The sequence below is a fragment of the Macaca nemestrina genome, chromosome 6, assembly GCF_043159975.1.
Source record: "Macaca nemestrina isolate mMacNem1 chromosome 6, mMacNem.hap1, whole genome shotgun sequence".
Taxonomy (NCBI): domain Eukaryota; kingdom Metazoa; phylum Chordata; class Mammalia; order Primates; family Cercopithecidae; genus Macaca; species Macaca nemestrina.
The window spans coordinates 31951147-31971184 of record NC_092130.1 but is presented as its reverse complement, the minus strand read 5'-3'; the positions used below and the strand labels follow the sequence as shown (position 1 = coordinate 31971184).

The 20038-nt window shown below is 36.7% G+C and overlaps 1 protein-coding gene and 1 long non-coding RNA gene across 2 annotated transcripts in view; one reads left to right on the top strand and one right to left on the bottom strand.

Moving 5' to 3' along the window:
* Nucleotides 1-20038, bottom strand: part of LOC105466900 (uncharacterized) — a 101223-nt gene that overhangs the window by 24972 nt on the left and 56213 nt on the right. The window lies entirely within an intron of this gene.
* LOC105466898 (serine peptidase inhibitor Kazal type 7) lies at nt 7614-11111 on the top strand. Its single transcript, XM_011716075.3, has 4 exons — nt 7614-7735; nt 8553-8578; nt 9292-9416; nt 10830-11111. Exons 1-4 carry the CDS (start codon nt 7675-7677, stop codon nt 10873-10875), a joined length of 258 nt encoding a protein of 85 aa, XP_011714377.1. The 5' UTR covers nt 7614-7674; the 3' UTR covers nt 10876-11111.

Here is a 20038-nt window from a genome sequence, read left to right as displayed (position 1 = left end):
AAAGGTCAAATGAGGTCATAAGAGAGGCACTCTAATCCAACAGAACTGGCGTTCTTATAAGAAAAGGAAGAGACATCAGGGGCATGTACACAGAGAAAAGAAAAAGACCAGATGAGGACACAGTGAGAAGACAGATTGCAAGCTACAGGGAGAGGCCTCGGGAGAAACCAGACCTGCTGGCATTTTGATTTTGGATTCTAGAAGTGAAAACATTTCTGCTGTTTAAGCTCCTCAGTTGGTGATATTTTGTTACAGCATCCCTAAAGACTAGTACATTTCCTGTTGTTGGCTAACTCTGAGGTTACAGGTATTTTTTCAGCACTGAGCACAGGAAACATGATTATTTATTTACTTTTAAATGTTTAATTTTATTTTTTAATTGACAGATAACATTACATATTTTTATCTTATACAATCTAATGTTTTGAAGTGCATTTACACTGAAGAATGGTTAAACCTAGCTAACAAATGCATTACCACTAATAGTTATCATTTTTGTGGTAAGAGCATGTAACATCCACTTTCTTGGCATTTTTTCAGAATAAGAATGAATATATCATCAACTCTAGTCACCCTGCTGTATAATAGTTCTGCTGAAATGTATTTCTCCTATCTAACTGTAATTATGTCTCCTTTGACCAATGTCACCCCATCTCCACCTTCTTCCCAGTAACTCTAGCCTCTCGTATAGGCAATGTCCTACACTTGCTTCCCTGGCCTTCTCCCAAGCAGGTATCTCTCTCTCCAAGCTGTGCTGCCTGGGGTTAGAGGAGGGGGTTGTGGGTAATATAAAACTGTCTTTTCTACCCTCTTCAATATGCATTTTCTTATTATTATTTTTAAAGTAGGTACTCTTACCTGGTTTATTTAGCTCTTGTGAAGATTTTTTCCTGTATGGGTAATTGCTACAAATCAATTTTTCTGTTAAGGAACAATCACTGGAGAATCCTACTCTGCCATCACACTCCACTCCTTCCTAGTAAACGTTATTTTTACCAATTGGAGCTGGGAGCTGTGTGTGTGTGTGCGCACATATGTGTGTAAACAGTCTTCATCCAGATACTATGAGGTCCCCTAGAAGCAACATAAATTAAGAAAAAAAAAATAGTTGTTACTGTTCATCCAAATCACCTTGTTCCACGATTGGAGCTATTTAGCCTCAATGGCCCAAAAAGAAGTGAAGGCATTCAAAACATAAGTGTTAACTCCCTGCTCCCATGAGATGCAGGGAACAAAGTCTTGCCAGACACAAAGTCAAAATGCAAATATCCAGATTCGTAGGTCACTGTGCCCTCAGTGGTCACAAGGGCATGATCATAATTGGGGTTATCTTGAAAAATAAAAAAGAAAAGAGTTGGGATGTGAAGGGGCCATACAGGGAGAGAAGAAGAGACAAAGCTAAGCCAGTGATTTTTAAACTGTCAAAAGATCCCTTGAGAGTTTTAGGTGGTTTGTTTGCTGGATGTCAAGAAGAAAGGCACCCTGGTGGGGGTGGGTGAAAGGTGCTGGTGAAGCAATGAGGAGGGAAAACCAGAATCAATTAATAAAGTTCCACCCTCTCCTTCCCACCTAGCCTCACTCCTCAGCCTTATTGATTGTATAAATTAGTGTACCACGGATGGCTCTTTAACTCGAAAATGTGAACTACCAATCTAGACTAATCTTACTAGATTTAGAGGAAGTAGAGAGCTCACATTGGAGAAGGGATTGTCACAACATTGCTCCCTAGATAGATAGATGGGGATGGGGGACAGGATAGGAACCCTTGACTCCTGGCTCTCAGTCCTCCCCTCTCTCCACTGGAATGAACCCTCTTTCCAGATGATCCTCACAGATGAAAATGTCACACACTCTGCCCCAGTGTTCAGCTCCCTCTGCCACTCATTCAAAACTTAGCTGTTCTTCCTGACTGCTCTGATTCTGTCAGTTACACTCCTATTATTTCAGTGTCCAATGAGTCTACAAATCTACCTTTTAGGTTTAGATTTAAAGGTAATACACCAGAGCAATTAAAAAGCATCTTTAAGCTCTTTATCTTAAACTAGTCATATCTCTTAAGATCCCACTATTGAAGCTAAATAGCAGGGAGAATAGCCAACCCCATTTCCTAAGATTGTTTTAAGTATGAAATGATGGTGCAGTGCAGTTCTAGCACTTCGTAAGTGCTGAATATATGGTTCATTTTCTTATTATAACAGTCCATCCTTAGAGCCACTATTCTATACCTGGATTCCTGCACAGCTACAGTGCTGGCTTCCCTATTTCCCTCCAGCTAACTAACCCAAAAACTCTTCATACAGGCCTTGCTCCCATTTAATTCCCTAACCCTTCTCTAACCCTCTAATGAGTTATCCCACTCTTCCTTGTGGCACCCCGAATCTATAAGGGAATAAATCCCCAATACTCTCAATTTTTTATATTAATTTTTATGCTTTGCTTCAAAACCTTTTCCCATTTGCCCTGGGAATACTCACTGGTAGCACTTGTGGCTGCAGCATTTATCCCAAGAAGAAGGAGGTGACAATGCTGTCAACATTCCACAATTGTCTTAGTCCATTCTCACAATGCTATAAAGAACTACCTGATACTGGGTAATTTATGAAGAAAAGACGTTTAATTGACTCACAGTTATGCAAGCTTAACAGGAAGCATGACTGGGAGGCCTCAGAAAACTTACAATCATGGCGGAAGGCAAAGGGGAAGCAAGTACCTTCTTCTAATGGTGGCCAGAGAGAGGAAAAGGGGGAAGTGCCATACACTTTTAAACCATCAGATCTCATGGGAACTCACTCACTATCATGAGAACAGCAAGGGGAAATCTGCCCCCCATGATCCAATCACCTCCTACCAGGCCCCTCCTCCGACACATGGGAATTAATTCGAGATGAAATTTGGGTGGGGACACAGAGCCAAACCATATCAACCATGATACTGTGATTGAAGTAGACAACAGAAATGGAAAGAAAACTAAGGAGCCATGTGTCATTGTGGATTCTAACAAGAATATGGGAGCAGTGGATTTGGCTGATCAGATGCTCACTTCTTAACCAACTGAGATCAAATGTTTAGTGTAAGAAATTCTTTCACTACGTTCTAAAAATTACAGTGCTGGACTCCTACATCCTGTTCAAGAAGGACAATCCTGAGCACGCAATTAGCCATGTAAACTTCAGACTGACATCGATTGAGAGAATGCGGAAAAACATCACAGACCATAGCTGCAAAGTCTTTAAGGACGTCCATGCTCTGATGATGTTACTCCTCTTTGCCTGTCTGGAAGACATTTCCCCAAGAGCATACCACCAATTCCACCATCAGCGGGGTGGAATCCAACTGGTCACTGCAAAGTTTGCTGCTCACACAATGACAAGCATAGCAAGATCTGGAGAGAAATGGAATACTTTTGTGCATAATATGATGTTCTGCTTTGTGTTGTTCTGTGCTTTGAAATTTACCAAATTAAAAAAATTACTAAATACTAATCATCATTTACATTTCTGTTACATTAGGATTAGAGACAAGTTCTGTTTAGAAATAACTCCCAGAACAGTTTTCGTATTTTATTTTCACATTGAAAATTAGATTTACTTCAGCCTCAAAGAGCATGTTTATATAAAATTAAATGAATGCTGGCAGCAAGCTGCACTTTTTTTTTTTTTTTTCTAAATGGGAAAAGAGCTAATTTTATTCTGCCTTCCTCATGATGGAACCAGGACCATAGTTATTCTCTCTTACAAGGCCTCAAGATTTTCTCCTTGGAGGACTATAAGGATAAATGAAAAAACTATCCTCATCCTGAAATGGACTGCTTTTATCTTCACAGGCTTTGACTCTCATTCCAAAAGCCTCCTCCATAATTTGTGCCTCAGTATCCAGCTGGAAAATTTCCTCTCTATGTAAACGGCTTCCAAAACCCAAACCAACCCCTCTCCTGATCCCTTAACCTCACCTTTCCTCATCCCTTTCAAACGAGAGACCTTTATCTCCACCCACTGGATACACCCTGAGGATCATTATCTCAGCCCCACCCCTGAGAAACTGTATCCGACAACTTGATTCCTAGCCCTGTCTCAATAAACAATTGTTCTTATTTCCTATACCTACCACATTTTGCCTAAACCTTGATCTCTAAACACTTAAATGCTTGTACCTCGTATAGCCCATCAGAAACTTCTGGAACATTTAACTCTATTTCAAGCTTTGCCACCTCCTAATGCAGTCTTTACGGTATCCTCAAGCCTCTGATGCATCCATTCCCTATCTATCAAATCACTGTTCCCATTTCTCACTGTGTCGCACAAACTTTGGGAGAAATATGAGGAATAGTACTAATTGGGCCTTCTAAAATCTAGTTCTAACTTTTCCAGTGGCCATTAATCTTTAGATCCATTGCTGACTATCTGACATACTGCCAAGTCTTCTATCATCTTTCTCAAGCTCCCAAACAAACCCAGTTCTCCCAGTGCAAAAAAGCAAAACAGCATTGAACAACCAGAGCTTACCTTACAGTGGGCTCCCCCCATCTCTCCTTCCTTACCCTTCAAAATATGCCTGTCTCTACATTTATCCATTCTTCTCTCTCTCATGTGTCAGAGAAAATGGTTTTTCATCTGTGCTCTTAACCTTATTTCCTATCTTTCTACATGCCTCTAATTAGCCACTCTCTACCATGTATCTAAAATTTCTTCTTCTCTTTGGTTTTAAGACATGCTCAGTCTATCCTAGATCTTTCTGTAGCCTCAGCTTCTTCCATTCCTCCTTTCTTTGACTATCAAACATTAAAAAAAAATTCTGTTATCCTATCTTTTACCACCATTTTGGCCACCCTTTGACCCTATTCCCACTCCGCTTTGATAAAAGTGTATGTTCAAACCGCAATAAAGATACCTCATCTTGAAACATAATGGCTTTTTCTTAGGATGCATTCTTTTCCAACATTCATGGCAAACAATGAAACCTACAATTACCTCTCCTTCTTGGAACCTTCACTTTGCTTCTTTTCCCTGACTGAACCTCAGCAGTTTCCTCCATTAATTGTATCATGATCCTTGGAAGATTACTTAAATCCTCTGAGTCTTAACTTACTCACTGGCAAAACTAGGGTAACAAAAATTTCTTCCTTAATGAGTTGTTATGAAGAGCACATTCCATATTATTAGCTACCATATATCAAGATCTAATTATGAGCTTGGCGCCCTGATGCACAAATACACACAAACCACACAAACATACCACACAGACACCTCAGAGACATGCATCCGTAAGAGATTATATGCACAGTTGAATCGCACACGTTCACTTATACATAGATTTTCTTCTACCTCTGCCACTCCTGAGACAGTAAGATCAACCTTTCCTCTTTCTTCTTCTCCTTAGTCTACTCAAGATGAGGACAACAAAGATGAAAACTTTATGATGATCCATTTCCACTTAATTAATGTAAATATATTTTCTCTTCCTTACAATTTTCTTAGTAACATTTTCTTTTTTCTAGCTTACTTTGTTGTAGGAATACAGTATATAATTCATGTAACATACAAAATATGTGTTCATTAACTGTTTATGTTATTAATAAGGTCAACAGTAGGCTATTAATAGCTAAATTGTTGAGAAATCAAAAATTGTATGTTAATTTTCAACTGTGGTGGTGTCAGCACCCCTGGACCCCATGTTGTTCAAGAGTCAACTGTATAATGTGTGTGTGAGAGAGTGTGTGTGTGTCTGTAAAATCTAATTTAACACTCAAAACAACCTATGAAGTAAATATTGTTTCTGTCATAAAGATGAAGACACTAAAGTATCAGATGTTAACCTAAATACTAAAAGACACACAGTCAACATTTTTTTGGAAGAAAGATTCTAAATGAGATCTACTCAATGCCCATGCTCTTAACTACTAGATTACATTGACTCCCAAACAAGTATAGGAGTAAAATATTAGGAGATTGTGCAATATCATTTATTATTCACTTAATATATCTTGTAGTTGCTAGTTTTAGAATGTACTAAAATAAACCTGCCAAGCAGTAAACTAGTGAGACAGTCTACTGCCTTCCCCCAGGTCTTCATACTACGTCCTTAAACTCAATAAGCAAACTGCAGCTATTTGGACACTTTTGCATGGACAATTCAGTTTACAATCTAATGTCAGCAACTCATAGCATTAACTCTTGGTTTGTCAATAATAATAACAATCACAATATTATTATTAAATGCACTATGCTTTAGAGCAGACTTTTATGTATATAATTAGGTGAACTCTACTGTGGCTAACAAGAGGCTCTATTGGACTTGGATGAAACTCAGTCTCTGGGATGATCTCTGCTGTTTGTCAACTATTCTAGTTCTTCATCTGACCTTCAGGTCAGGGAACAAGTCAGGACAAGGTAAGACTGTGTATTAGTCTGTTTTCAAGCTGCTGATAAAGAAATACCCAAGACTGGGTAATTTATAAAGAAAAAGAGGTTTAATGGGCTCACAGTTCCACATGGCTGGAGAGGCCTCACAATCATGGCAGAAAGTGAATGGCATGTCTTACCTGGCAGCAGGCAAGAGAGAATGAGGGTCAAGTGCAAGGGGAAACCCCTTATAAAATCATCAGATCTCGTGAGACTATTCACTTCCATGAGAACAGTATGGGGGAAACTACCTCCATGATTCAATTATCTCCCACCAGGTCCCTCCTACAACATATGGGAATTATGGGAGCTACAATTCAAGATGGGATTTGGTTGGAGACACAGCTAAACCATATCAGATTGATTGCACTCACTCCATACATCACAAAGCATGTGACGGCCACAAGACCATGAGGGGAAGTGACAGTAGTATTGCTCTGGGCTGGAAGTTTTAATTGCTAAAATGAGAACTCCTTGAGAATTCATCTTCACTTCACCTTGACTACAGTATTCCAAATAGTGATGACTCCGTCCACTTGGCATTCACAGTGAAGGCAATGTAGCATGATCAGCTGACTACCATACAAGTATAGCTTGAGTAAAAAGCAAAGTTTTGTTTTAATTAACAGAAATCTTGTGGCTACATGTTATCACAACATAACTAAGCCTTCTGGATTGATAAAGGCTCACGGCATATAATGACTCATCCAAGATTATACAGGTAGAAAATATCAGAAGTAATATGTTAGTGCTTTTCTCCATACTTCATAAATGCTAATGTCAGTGTTCCTTCCATTTGGTCCCAGTTTGCTTCATTGGTTCATTGCCTCAAAAATAAACAATATTTCCCCAGGTGCCAAGATATAAACATAGGTGTAATCAGTCTAATCTGGGTTTAATAGATTCCAGTTTTGTAAAATAAAGGAGGTTTGAGATTTTCACTTATTTCATAACTAAGCCAAGAAGCTCATACTTAGTCTCTTCTAGTACATGAAGTTTAGAATTCTTACCAGTCCCACCTTTGGGAAAGATAGAAAATACTTCTTACCTCAAATAATCAAATCATTGGTCAGATAAGAAGTAGCAATTCAGTAACAAGGACTGTAACACAGCCCAGGGTGTGGCACCGTGCTTTGAGATCCTCTGGATGACCTCACAGGAAAGGTGGAGAAACCAAGCCTTGCATATATATAAACATGACCCCTTTCCTGGGCTATGGTCGATGCAGCTGTAGTGACAATCTCAGAGCAGCTTCTGCACCACAGCCATTTCCAGCATGAAGATCATTGGGAGTCTCCTTCTGCTCTGCACAGTGTTCTATTTCTGTAGCAGCTCGGGTAAGTTAAGGTCAGACGACGCCCTATATAGCCATTAAGCTTGTTTTCACAAATAATCCCTCCTGGGATGTGAGCATCTCAGAAACATCTGGTTGTAAGAATTTAAAGTGTACTGGTTTGTAATAGGATCTTATGCTCCATCTGGAGTTTGAGAGACTTGAGTCCAATGTCTTTCAAGGATTCTTATTTGCATCCATAGAACAAAAATTATCTAATTTCTCCATAAGTCTTCCATTTCATATGTTCATATGGACACTGGAAGTTGTCAGTGTTATTAGATATACTATTTCTTAGTGCAAAGATACAGAAAAACTTGGATGTCTTCCCAAATCAGTTTGGAGGGATTAAAATAAAACACAAGTCTCAAAAAGCCAAGGGTCAACAATCAGACTTTTATACTTTGAAAAATTAATTAGTGTTTCCAATCCCATAAAGACATTCCATTGCATTTCTTTATGTCAATTGGGAAGGAAAGGATATCAGAAATGATCCTTCAGGCTCTTAGGAGTGATTATTTTAATACTTCTTATTACTACCTGACTTTGGCCATTATCAAAAACACTATGAGGTTCAGAAAACATCCTGTGATCAACAAAGAGAGGAAATTTTGATAATTTTCTTGCCTAAACCAAGGGTTAACCTAACCCACTGGTCATTCAACTTCCTCAGCAAACAACTAGGATTTTGCATAAGGGTGGAAAGTGTGCTGAATCTCATTGCTAAAGGAAATGTAGATTCATTATATAGGATGAAACTTAATTAATGAGATTTAAAGTTCGCTTTATTTTTAACATTTTCATCTATATCTCTTTTTCAGAAGCTGCTAGTCTGTCTTCAAAAAAAGTAAGTATGTTGAATAACATTTTAATGTCAATAACTATTGACTGTCATTTAGTCAACATATATGTAGGATAAATTCAGTATGTTTCGGGGGATTTGAGAAGGAGGCAAACACACGTGGAGAAATGGTATCTGTTTTCCAGAAGGCAATTGAAGAAATATGGCATACATATAAACAACCATATTTTAAAAATGTTTTTTAAAAATTCCAGAGTTAAAGGAGGGAGAATTGCCTTCCAGCTGAAAGGTTGGCAATGTTTTCATAAAAGGCATCACGTGTAAAAGGCAGGGAAAAAGTACCTTGATAAATTGCACAGACGCTGGGTTCAAATACTAACTCTACTACTTACCAGCATTTATCTTCAAAAAGTTATCTCTCTTTCTAAGCTTTAATTTCCACATTTGTAAAGAGAGGTAATAGTAGAATTTGCTCTAGTTGTTCTGAAGATTAAACAAGAAAATTCACATAAGATTTAAGTTTGATGCCTAGCCCAGAAACGCCCAGCAATTGTTAACTGAGTGTAGTAGAAAAACATAGAATACCAATAGTGCTAGTATTTGTAATAGTGATAACACTAGTACTTACAGAAGTGGCCAAGCAACATCTGATTATCTGAGCTGGGACTTCCAGCCCTTGTAGTATATCTAATAGTGGACAGAGTAGCCTAGCTTGCGGTCTTGGAGAAAAACAGGACATTTGCTTGTGTATGACACAGGTGGACTGCAGCATTTACAAGAAGTATCCAGTGGTGGCCATCCCCTGTCCCATCACATACCTGCCAGTTTGTGGTTCTGACTACATCACCTATGGGAATGAATGTCACTTGTGTACTGAGAGCTTGTGAGTACCTCATAAGAAGAAAATGAGATCTGGAGCCAATGCTCTCTACTACAAACCTTTCTACTTTCCAGGATCCAGCTTATATCTCTATAAGCTATAATTTATAATTATCCCCACCCAGAACAGCAGGTGGGGAAAAAAAACTGACTGTTTCACAATCAGACAGGGCAGAGTCACCTGCTCTGACAGCTTGGACTGGTTCCATCCCATCACAGAACCTCCAATTCCTGTCTGTCAATTGTGAGAATCCAGTAAGATGGTGGATTCTCAAACTGCTGTCCCCAGAGCACAGAGGTTCTATAGAGGCAAGTCAGGAGTCGCTATTAGGGTTAAAGGGACCATTTGGGGTAGTTTACAACATAAAGTTCAGCTTGGACTATTTTAAGCAGTGGAGTGCCATACAGTATCATGTTTGAAGAAAGGGCCCTGAACTCCCCATCCCCCCAAAAATAATTGAAAACTACTATACTACCTGACTTCTAAGATACTTAACAGTCTTAGTGCAGCTTGATTCTTAGATAAAGTGTGCCTAGAGGTTCTTTATCTTCAAATTCTTAGAGGCTCCATATATCTGTAGCTTTAAGGGGGAATAAGCCTACAAAAATGATTGTTTTTCCTTTATCTAAAATAAGGGATGCAAGCTGTCAGGATTTGGACCAGAATACCACGGACATGTTTTGTTTAGGTATTTTGTTTGGCCCACAAAATGTTTTTGCAGAAATGTAGCTAGGCAGATGTCACTTCTTTGGTACAAGACATGCAAATTGCACTTAACTCTCTCATACCGAGTCCACTGTGATCATTGTTAACTCTTTTAGGCCACTGGATTTTGGACACCTAGATCTTGCATTTTCATCTTTGTGATTATCTTAACAAGTGAGAATAACAAGCCCTGAGCCCAAAAGGACATATTTATGTATTTATTCCTGTTCGGGAGGTTTTATTTCACAAAAGGGAAAATTCTGTAACATAGGCAGACTGGGAAACTAGCCCTTGGCGTGGAAACTAGCTGTTTTCAAGGGACACTGAAGGGAAGCATGGTGAAAGTCCTTCTCACTAATGCAGGATCCAGCTTCGTCAAAGGCCTTGCTGACCAGGAAAAGCTGAGAGACAGGCCCTCTCAATTTGCTTTGTCAGAGTACTCTTTCTTTGTTGTTTTAAGACACTTGGTGGTCAGCGGGGCTCTGGAATCAGAGGAGGTAGCAGAGGGGTGGAATGATCACTGGAGTAGGGAAATTCTGCTTCTTTCTCTGTCAGAACATGCTTTGGCAAGGTCATTCATTTTCTGAGACTCAGTTTCCTTATCTGTAAAATGAGGTTCTGCCTCATAATCTCTATAGTTCCTTTCAGTTCTAACATTACATAAAATTTCCTCTTGTGCTAATGAATCTTGTGAACTGTGTCTTCCCTTAGGAAAAGTAATGGAAGAGTTCAGTTTCTTCACGATGGAAGTTGCTAAATTCTCCATGGACATGGAGAGAAAGGAATGCTATCCTCCTCATCATCTTCATCATCCCCAGGCTCTGACTGAGTTTCTTTCAGTTTTACTGATGTTCTGGGTGGGGGACAGAGCCACATTCAGAGTAATCTGGATTGAAAGGAGATAGTTTCTGTGCTACCCCTACAAACGCATGCCTCACTGACAGATTGGCATTTTTTTAAAAAACATGTCAATAAAAAATAATCTCCCAGAAAGTTTATCTTTGCTTCTGTTTGTGTTTGTTTCTTAGATCGCGGTATAAAATAACACAATTATAAAAGAAAATTGAAAAACATACGAGTCTTGTTGTTTAGGAAAAATTTTTATACAAAGAATCCCAATCAGCTTCCAAGAAACACATGCACACCACATACACACACACACACACACACACACACACACACACACACACACGATACATAGACATGCACACACACAAATGCCAGTGAACACCACACCTTCTCCTGGAGTCTTTATCCACTAGAGACAAGTCTGTGTACCATACTGTTGCTTCACATTGGTCTCTTTTTTTAAAAAGATCCTTAAAAGAGAACTTCTCTTATTCCAAGAAGTCATTTCTAGAAGAGAAGTTTTTCTTCCTATTCCTTTCCAGAAACATACCACAATTTCTCATAGGCCAGCTCTTCTAGAGTACTGATGGGAAAGTCACTGCTTCAAGAGGAAGCATGTCCATTGTTGTAGAGATCTGATTGTTGAGATGTTCTACTTGTCTAGAATTGAAGACTACATTCATGAGGCTATCAACCATCAGCGCCAGTGAGCATATATAACAAAGAAGTTCACCCTTTTTGCCAATTAACAGATTTTTCATTATTTAAAAATGAATATTCTGTCTCCATTGAAATTTATTTTCTCCAGGATAAAAATCTCTGGTTAATTCAACCCTTTTTGCTCAAGTGTTATTTCCCTTATGATATTTCTATCCTGGACCATACTCCTTGGATCTGTTACAATTAGGCATTGTCCATCTTAAAATATGTCAGTATGTTGTCCAAAAATAGACTAATCAGCACAATTTTTTTGTCTGACAGATACAGAGAAATTAGAACTACTACCTCTCTACTAAACCTTCCCTTCTACTAATGCAGCTGAATGAACTAAGGATCATGTTTATAATATAGAAACATCATTAGAATAAAATCTGATGTATTTGTAAATACCAGGCTTGCTGCATAAGGATAATGAAGAATGAACTAAAATAAAGATGCCAGGACTCCACCCTACAAATTATCATTCAAGAGAACTGAAGAAAGCACCAAACAATCTAATTTTTTAAATTGGTATACATTCAGAATTAGAAAATTCCGAGATAGACATCTGACCCAGCTCAACACAAGAGGGTCCCGGATGAAAGCAACATCACTACTACATGAGATTAATAGGAAATACGTCTTAGAGAAGGTGAAATTTGATTTGAGCCCAGCGTGGCAGAACTGTGGTTATTCACCACAGTCCTTCCTGGCAAGTGAGAATGGAACCCAACCTCTACTTCTCTTACTAATTGGCTCATAATAACTCACTCTCTCCCAGCAGCCTCTGTGCAGATCCATGTAAACAGGTCTATTTGGACAAGAATTTAGCCAAAACATTCACTCAACACGGTATCCACAGCAAAGAAACAACCTTCTCGAAATTGTTGGTCACATCCTGCTTGTCCTCATTCTGGTGTTTTGGTTTTCCTCTGGTAAGCGTCTGGTTATTCATGAGCACTCCCTCTCTGTCATCCATAAAGTCTAGGACCATACTTAGGGGAAAAAATGGTGAGTGCTAAATCACATCACAGAATTGTCTGATGGAAAATGGAAAATGGTTGTCATATTGACTACAAATGTTTAAAACCTCTTGTCTGCAAATAATTTTAAAGAGCAAATTTTGATCCTTATCTTTTTCACTGTTTTCTTTTTTTTTAGATATTCTTAGTGATACCAAAAGTAAGTTTAGTTTGAGTCTGTATATTATTCATCAAGTTTTGTAAAAATTGTTTTAAAGCTATTGCATTCATTCAAATTTTTAAATCTTGTTTTCAAACAGAATTTTATCGTTTTAAAACATTTTTCATGAGAATTTCTTAATTTTATTCTCTGTGATAGGATGGACTGCTGCTATTTTCCTTTTTTTTTCTTTTTTTTTTTTTTTAACAAACAAGGGAAATTAAGTTAGAAAGCACAGGTGGGGACCTAGGATTAAATGCCATATATTCTAATTCCAAGTCCAAGTCCAATCCTCTTTTCATTATGCCACCCTGATTTTCAACATCAGTATGGTATCATTGACTTAAAATCTAGGAAAAATAAGCTATAACTAAAGTATCTTTACACATTATGTCTAACATATGACCTGTACAAGCAAAAATCAGTTTAGAGAAAGAATCAATGAAGCTGAGATCTCCCCAAGTCATTACTTACCCACAAAGAAAAGCATTAATTGTTTCCCAATGAATAAATAATTGCAGGAAATAGTTTGCAGTGATCAATTTGTATAAGTAAAAATAAAGATATTTTATATTGAGTATTTCCTCACAATGACCTTATGCTACTCAAAAGCCCTAGCAATTTTTTTTGTCTAACTTTCAAATAATCTAAGATAATAATGGCTAACACTTGTTTTACACTAGAACTTGTGAAATACGTTTTATGTTTGTTATTTCATTTATTTCTCTCAATTATACTATGAGAAATTTCCTGTTATACACTGAGATTTGGCAAGGGTAAAGAATTTATAGAAAACCACAAATTTAGTTAGCATTTTTGCCTTGATGATTTGATTTTATATCCCATATGTTTAATCACTATAGTCTACAGCATGTGTACATGAAAGCTTGCAGGTAAATTGTAATAGATGTATTGATATGACACAGGTATACTCTGTGATACATACATTGATCATGGCACAGGTATACTCTGACACTGGGAGCTCATCTTTACCCCTGTGTGTGGTGCACTTAGAAAGACTTATGTCAACTCCTGCCAACTGTACATGAAGATCAGGTGAAGATATCAATGGAACCATGATACAGAATGTGCACAAAATATACACCTTTACTTTAATAATTCCTCATTGTCAGGAATGGAAGCGAGCCAGTCAACAGCCTCATTTTATGGATGGAAACACTGAGCTCCAAAAGCTGAAAATGCTTCATTGCTTATGTGGAAGACTAAGACAAGAACCTAGGTCTGCTTACTCCCAATCAATCCAGGGACCAAATACTACAGAGTTTTATCCACTATATCTTATGATCCCTGGAAATCAAATTCCTTCTACTATGATATGAACTAGTACATATATCTATAAAGCACTTTATAGTTTACAAAACACTTACATAGCCCAGTTGTAGGACTGGGCTCTACTGGCAGACAGGTCTACTGGCTCAGGGTCTACATAACGTTTGTTCTGCAGACTTACATAAGAAAGCTAAGGAGATATCTCGCTTCATAGGAGACCTGGGCAGGCTTAGTGCTGCGATCAATATGACATCCAAAGCAGACACCAGACTGTTGATAATGCTGACCTTTTTCTTCCAGCATTTATCAAAACTCACGACTTTAAAAGTATCCCCAATCTTTCTGAAATTGAAGTCTAGATTTTGTCTACAACGGATACATTTCCAGAATCCTTTTAATATTTATAAATGAATTTAAAAATAGTTATTGCTGTTCAAATTTTAAAACCCACCCATAAGCAAAATATAGAAGATACAATTATGGAATACAGAACAGCACATGCATATTTTTAATGTATGAAATATAAAAGTAAAAATAGAGGTGAAAAATCGCTAGACAAAAATGCTGATTAAGTGAAGTGTATGGAGACAGATGAAGTACTTATTGGGATATGAGATACTGTCTAAAGATGATGACATAGAAATAGTGACTAAAGTACATTACTTTAGGTTATAAAGTTAACAAGCAGAATTTTAAAAAGTCATGATACGCCTATCAAAATTTGGGAAGGGTGAAAAGGAAATGTAAATTAATACTTTTTCCCTCCATAGATGGGAGTCAACAAATTATTAATTTTAGCTCGTGAGGCAATAGATGTATATTATTAAGAATTATAATGGCAACAATCTAAAAACATTTTAAATTCAAATGAGTTCCCACTGAAGTGTGATGCTGATGATAAAAGACTGGTTCTTTATTATAAACTCTTTAATGTCAATGGAATTTATAAGTATTTCTTACAATGACATATATTAACTTTATTAAGTTTCTTTCCTTCTTTATTCTTAGGAAGAGTAAATCATTCCTACATGGGAAGCTGCTAACTTACTGTAATATTAATGTGAAGTAAATTTGCTTTTAAAATTTTACCTTTTGAAGTTTAGGCATTGGAGAAGAAGTGATTTCATTGAGATTTGTCTCACTGTGTGATCATTAGCATCTGCATCTTTATGGTCTTGATGACTCCTTCTCATCATTGTTTTCATTATAAAACTCCACCAAGCAGCTCAGGAGAACACAATGAACCCAGAAAACTCATGGGCTTAACCCAACCTGAACATTTACAAGGTATGTGGCTCTGCAAAAGTAATTTAACGTGTATTTAAAGTATTTCTTTCCTTACTTATAAAATAAAGAGAATAATCACTCCTAATTAGACATGTATACTGTGAGAGTCAGATGAGATAATGCATGCAAACATGCTTTGTAAACTATAATGTCCTACAAAAATCTAAAGAAACAATTATGATCTGAAAGCCCATCCTTCTCCAATATTTACTAAGGCCTAAAAACATAAATCACTTTCTTTGCAACATGCATTGCATGTTAAAGAAATACAACCAGCAATTTTTCAAGTTTTTTTCCCCTTGCTTGAAAAATGAAAACATTTCTATTCATTAGAAATTGGTATTAGAAAGTGAAAAGGAAACTGTATAACTTGGAACACACAAAGATTATACACATTCATTTATATAGTTTGTCCCATTAAAACATGGCCTATTGAACTCCATAGTATGGGTTTGCAACATAAAATATTTACATAATCTCAAAGAATCTCCTCATAAAATGTTTATTAATTATGAAAGAAAAGAGTAACTTTATAGTAGAACAATCATTCAGACACTGCCCTTACTCAAATGATCAAAGTTAACATCATTAATGATAGGCAAATCAACATCATATATACTGGCTGAAAAGATACAATATGCAGAACACAGAACAACGTTTGGATTTCTCTGACAAAAACGCACAACCTCAATATAATCGTTACGAGATATCAAACTCAAATTCAGAAACATTCTACAAAATCACGTGGGTCTACAACGTCTGAAACCAAGAAAGCACTGTTCCAGTGTTATGCCTTGAAGACGATTGAAGAACATGACAATGCATGATCCTGAATGGGTATTAGTATTATTATTAATGGGAAATAATTCACAAAGCACAAAATTCATGGCCTTTTTGTACTCTCAGAGAGAGAGAGGGTCAAAATTCATGTTTTTAAAGTATGTATTTCAGTAGTTTCTGATCTGTTAGCAAAACTGTGCAATCATCACCACTACCTAACTCCAGGGCATTTCACCACACCAAAAAGAAACTATTCCTTTAGCAGTAACTCTTATCTACCCCCTGCTATCCTCCCAATCCCTGGGAACCACTAATCTAATTTCTGTCTGTGGATTTGCTATTCTTGACATTATATATAAATAAAATCATGCAATATATAAATAAAACCATAAAATATGCTTTTCGTGTCTGGCTTCTTATACTTAGCATTAAGTTTTCAAGGTTAATCCATGTTATGGTATGTATCAGTACTTCATTCCTTTATACAGCTGAAATACATTCCATTGCATGGATATATGACATTCAATCATTCATAAATTGATGGATAGTTGGGTTGTTTCCAATTTGGGGTTTTATAAATAAAACTGCTACGTACATTCATGTACAAGTTTTGTGTAGACATGTTTTCAATAATCTTGAATAAATACCTAAGAGTGGAATTGCTAGTAACTCTATGTTTACCTTTTTGGGGAGCTACCAAACTATTTTTCAAAACAGTTTCACTATTTTACATTTTCATTTACATTTACACCAGCGATGTATAATGGTTCCAATTTCTCTACCTATTCACTAACATGTCACCTTTTTTATCTTAACCATCCTAATGGATGGGGAGTGATAACTGATGTTGATTTTCATGTCCCTAATAACTGTTAATGGTCTTTTCATGTGCTTATTAACCTTTTGCATTTCTTTGGAGAAATGTCTATTCAAATCCTTTGCTCATTTTTAATCAGATTGCCTTTTTATTATTGAACTGTAATTTTTTTAATATATTCTAGATACCAGTGTCTCATCAGATACATGATTTGCAAATATTTTCTCTCATTCTGTGAGCTGTCCTTTGAGGCACAAAATCAACTTTCATAATGTCCAATTTACCCATTATATTTTTTGTTCTTGTACTTTTAGCGTCATATCTAAGAAATCATTGCCTATTCAAAGGTTACTAAGATTTACACTTTGTTTTTTTTCTAAAAGTTCTTTTGTTTTTAGATTTTACATGTAAGTCTCTGATCCATTTTCTGTTACATTTTGTATGTGGCATCCTATGTTATTTTGCATGTGGATATTCAGTTGTCCCAGCCTGAATTTTTGAAAAGATTATTCTCCAAAGAATTGTCTTAGCACCCTTGTCAAAAATCAAATTGCCATATATCAAAAATATACAAGGAACTCAAACAATTCAGTAACAAAAAAAAACCTATTAAAATTGGGCAAAGGACCTGAATAAACACTTCTTGAATGAAGACATACAAATGGTCAACAGACAAATGAAAAAATGCTCAACATCTCTAATTATTAGAGAAATGTGAATTAAAGCCACAATAATATATCATTTTGCACCTGTTAGATTGGCTAGCATCAAAAAGATGAAAGATAACAAGTGTTGGTGAGAACGTGAGAAAAAGGAATATGTACACTGTTGGTGGGACTGTGAATTAGTACAGTCATTCTGGAAAACGATATAAAAGTTTCTCAAAAACTAAAAATTGAATTACCATGTTATCCAGCAATCCCACTTCTGGGTATACATCCAAAGAAATTGAAATCAGTAGTCAACGAGATGTTGGCATTTCCATGTTCATTGCAGCATTATTCACAATAGCCAAGATATGGAAATAACCAAAGTGCCCATCAACAGAGGAATGAATTTTTACAATGTGATATACACAATGGAATATTATTCAGCCTTAAAAGGAGGATATCCTGTCATTTGTGACAACATGGATGAAACTAGAAGATACTATGCTAGGTGCAATAAACCAAGCACAGAAAGACAAATACTACATGATCTTACTTATATGTGGAATCTAAAAGAGTCAGACTCATAGTAGGAGAGAGTAGAATGGTGGTTACCAGAAGCTATGGGTCGGGAAGTGGAGAGGGAAAGGGAAGACATTGGTCCAAAGGTGCAAAGTTTCAATTAGAGAAGAGGAGTCTGTTTTGGTGATCTATTGCACAGCATAATGAGTACAGTTAATAATAACATATTCTATATTTCAACATAGTTAAAAAAATGGATTTTAAATGTTCTCCAAAAAATGATAAGTATTTGAAGTGACTGATATGTTAATTAACCAGATTTGATCATTCCACAATGTATACATGCATCGAAACATCACATTGTACTCCATAAATGTATACAATTATTATTTGCCAATTAAAAATAAAATAAAACTATATTTCAAAAATCAATTCACCATAAAAGTAAGAGTTTATTTTTGGACTATCCTTATGTCTCTATTATACTGTTTTGATTACTATAGCTTTGTAGTAAATTTTAATACTGGAAAATGTGAGTTTCTTTCTCAGAAAGGCAACTGAGATTTTGATAGGGATTATGTTGAATCTGTAGATCAATTTGAGGAATATGGCCATTATAACAATAGTACATCTTGATCTTTGGGGTCAGTTTTCTATAAAGGCATTGACGGCAAATGGCACAGATGGCAAAATTTGCATGTGGCGTTAAGGCAAAGAATACATGTGAAGTTCTTTGGTCTATTCTTGCAATAGTACATTCAAAAGAAAAAGTTATAAACTTAAAAATGTGTTCTTCCTGACTGTTGTGTAAAGTGGGTACTAGTAACATGATAAATCTGTTCCTATGAAGGAGGTCAACCTCTAAAAGAGCAACCTCAAGTCACTTCAGAAAGTTAAATGCCAAAGAGAATGTGAGGGGATTTGCCACACAGGCTGAGTTGTTCAGTAAATTCTCAAGTAAACCATGAGGCTGTACTCACTTATCCCATTCCCAACACACACTTATTACAAATTAAGTTGTTTAATCTGAAACCTTAGAAATGTGATTTAACCTGAGACTCATTTACCTTCTGTAAAATGGAAATAAATAGTGATACCAATAGGTTTTTCTAGGATCTGTGCTAGATAAGCATTCATGACAGATAAAGTGGGGGACATTTGGAAGATTATAATAGGAAAAGGGGTGCAAAAGCAGTAGTACGTAATGGTAACTCAAGTTCACCAGGCTTTTTGAAATATTTCTCAAGAACAACATATCAGTGTTAAATAGGCTTTCTCCCTCTTTTTCAGTATCTGTAATTTTACTGGACTCTCTTCAGAAAATACCATGGACTATTCTAAAGTTCCACTAAAGTGAAGAGCTGGACTCACCATACAGGGAAAAGTGGGACTGACAATGAAGCTGCTAAATAACTCACATTAACTTGGATTTTTCTACTTGCTCTCTGAGATGCTCCCTGACAAGTCAGTGAGTAAAGGTCATCTCTCAGTGTCAAGGAATTATACCCACTTCAAGTCTGAAATGGGACATTAGAGACCATCTTTACCTCACCTGGGAAACTTACACAGTAATTTTTTTTTAATTTAAAGAGGAGTCTTAAATAAGGTTTACAAATAAGGAGTTGGTAGCATTTAAAAGTTTTTCATATTTTGCCTCATAATGACAAAAACTTTATCACAGTCCGGATTCTGAAATTTGGGAACTTCTCATCTGGACTAGTGATCTTCCCATTACTCCAAGTAGCCAAGAGGACTCCCTGAGCATGATCCAGGGGCCATTGTGGAAAGAGGGGTACAAAGAAACCAGGTTGCCACATTCCCACACTCCCACTTCATCTAACAGCGCA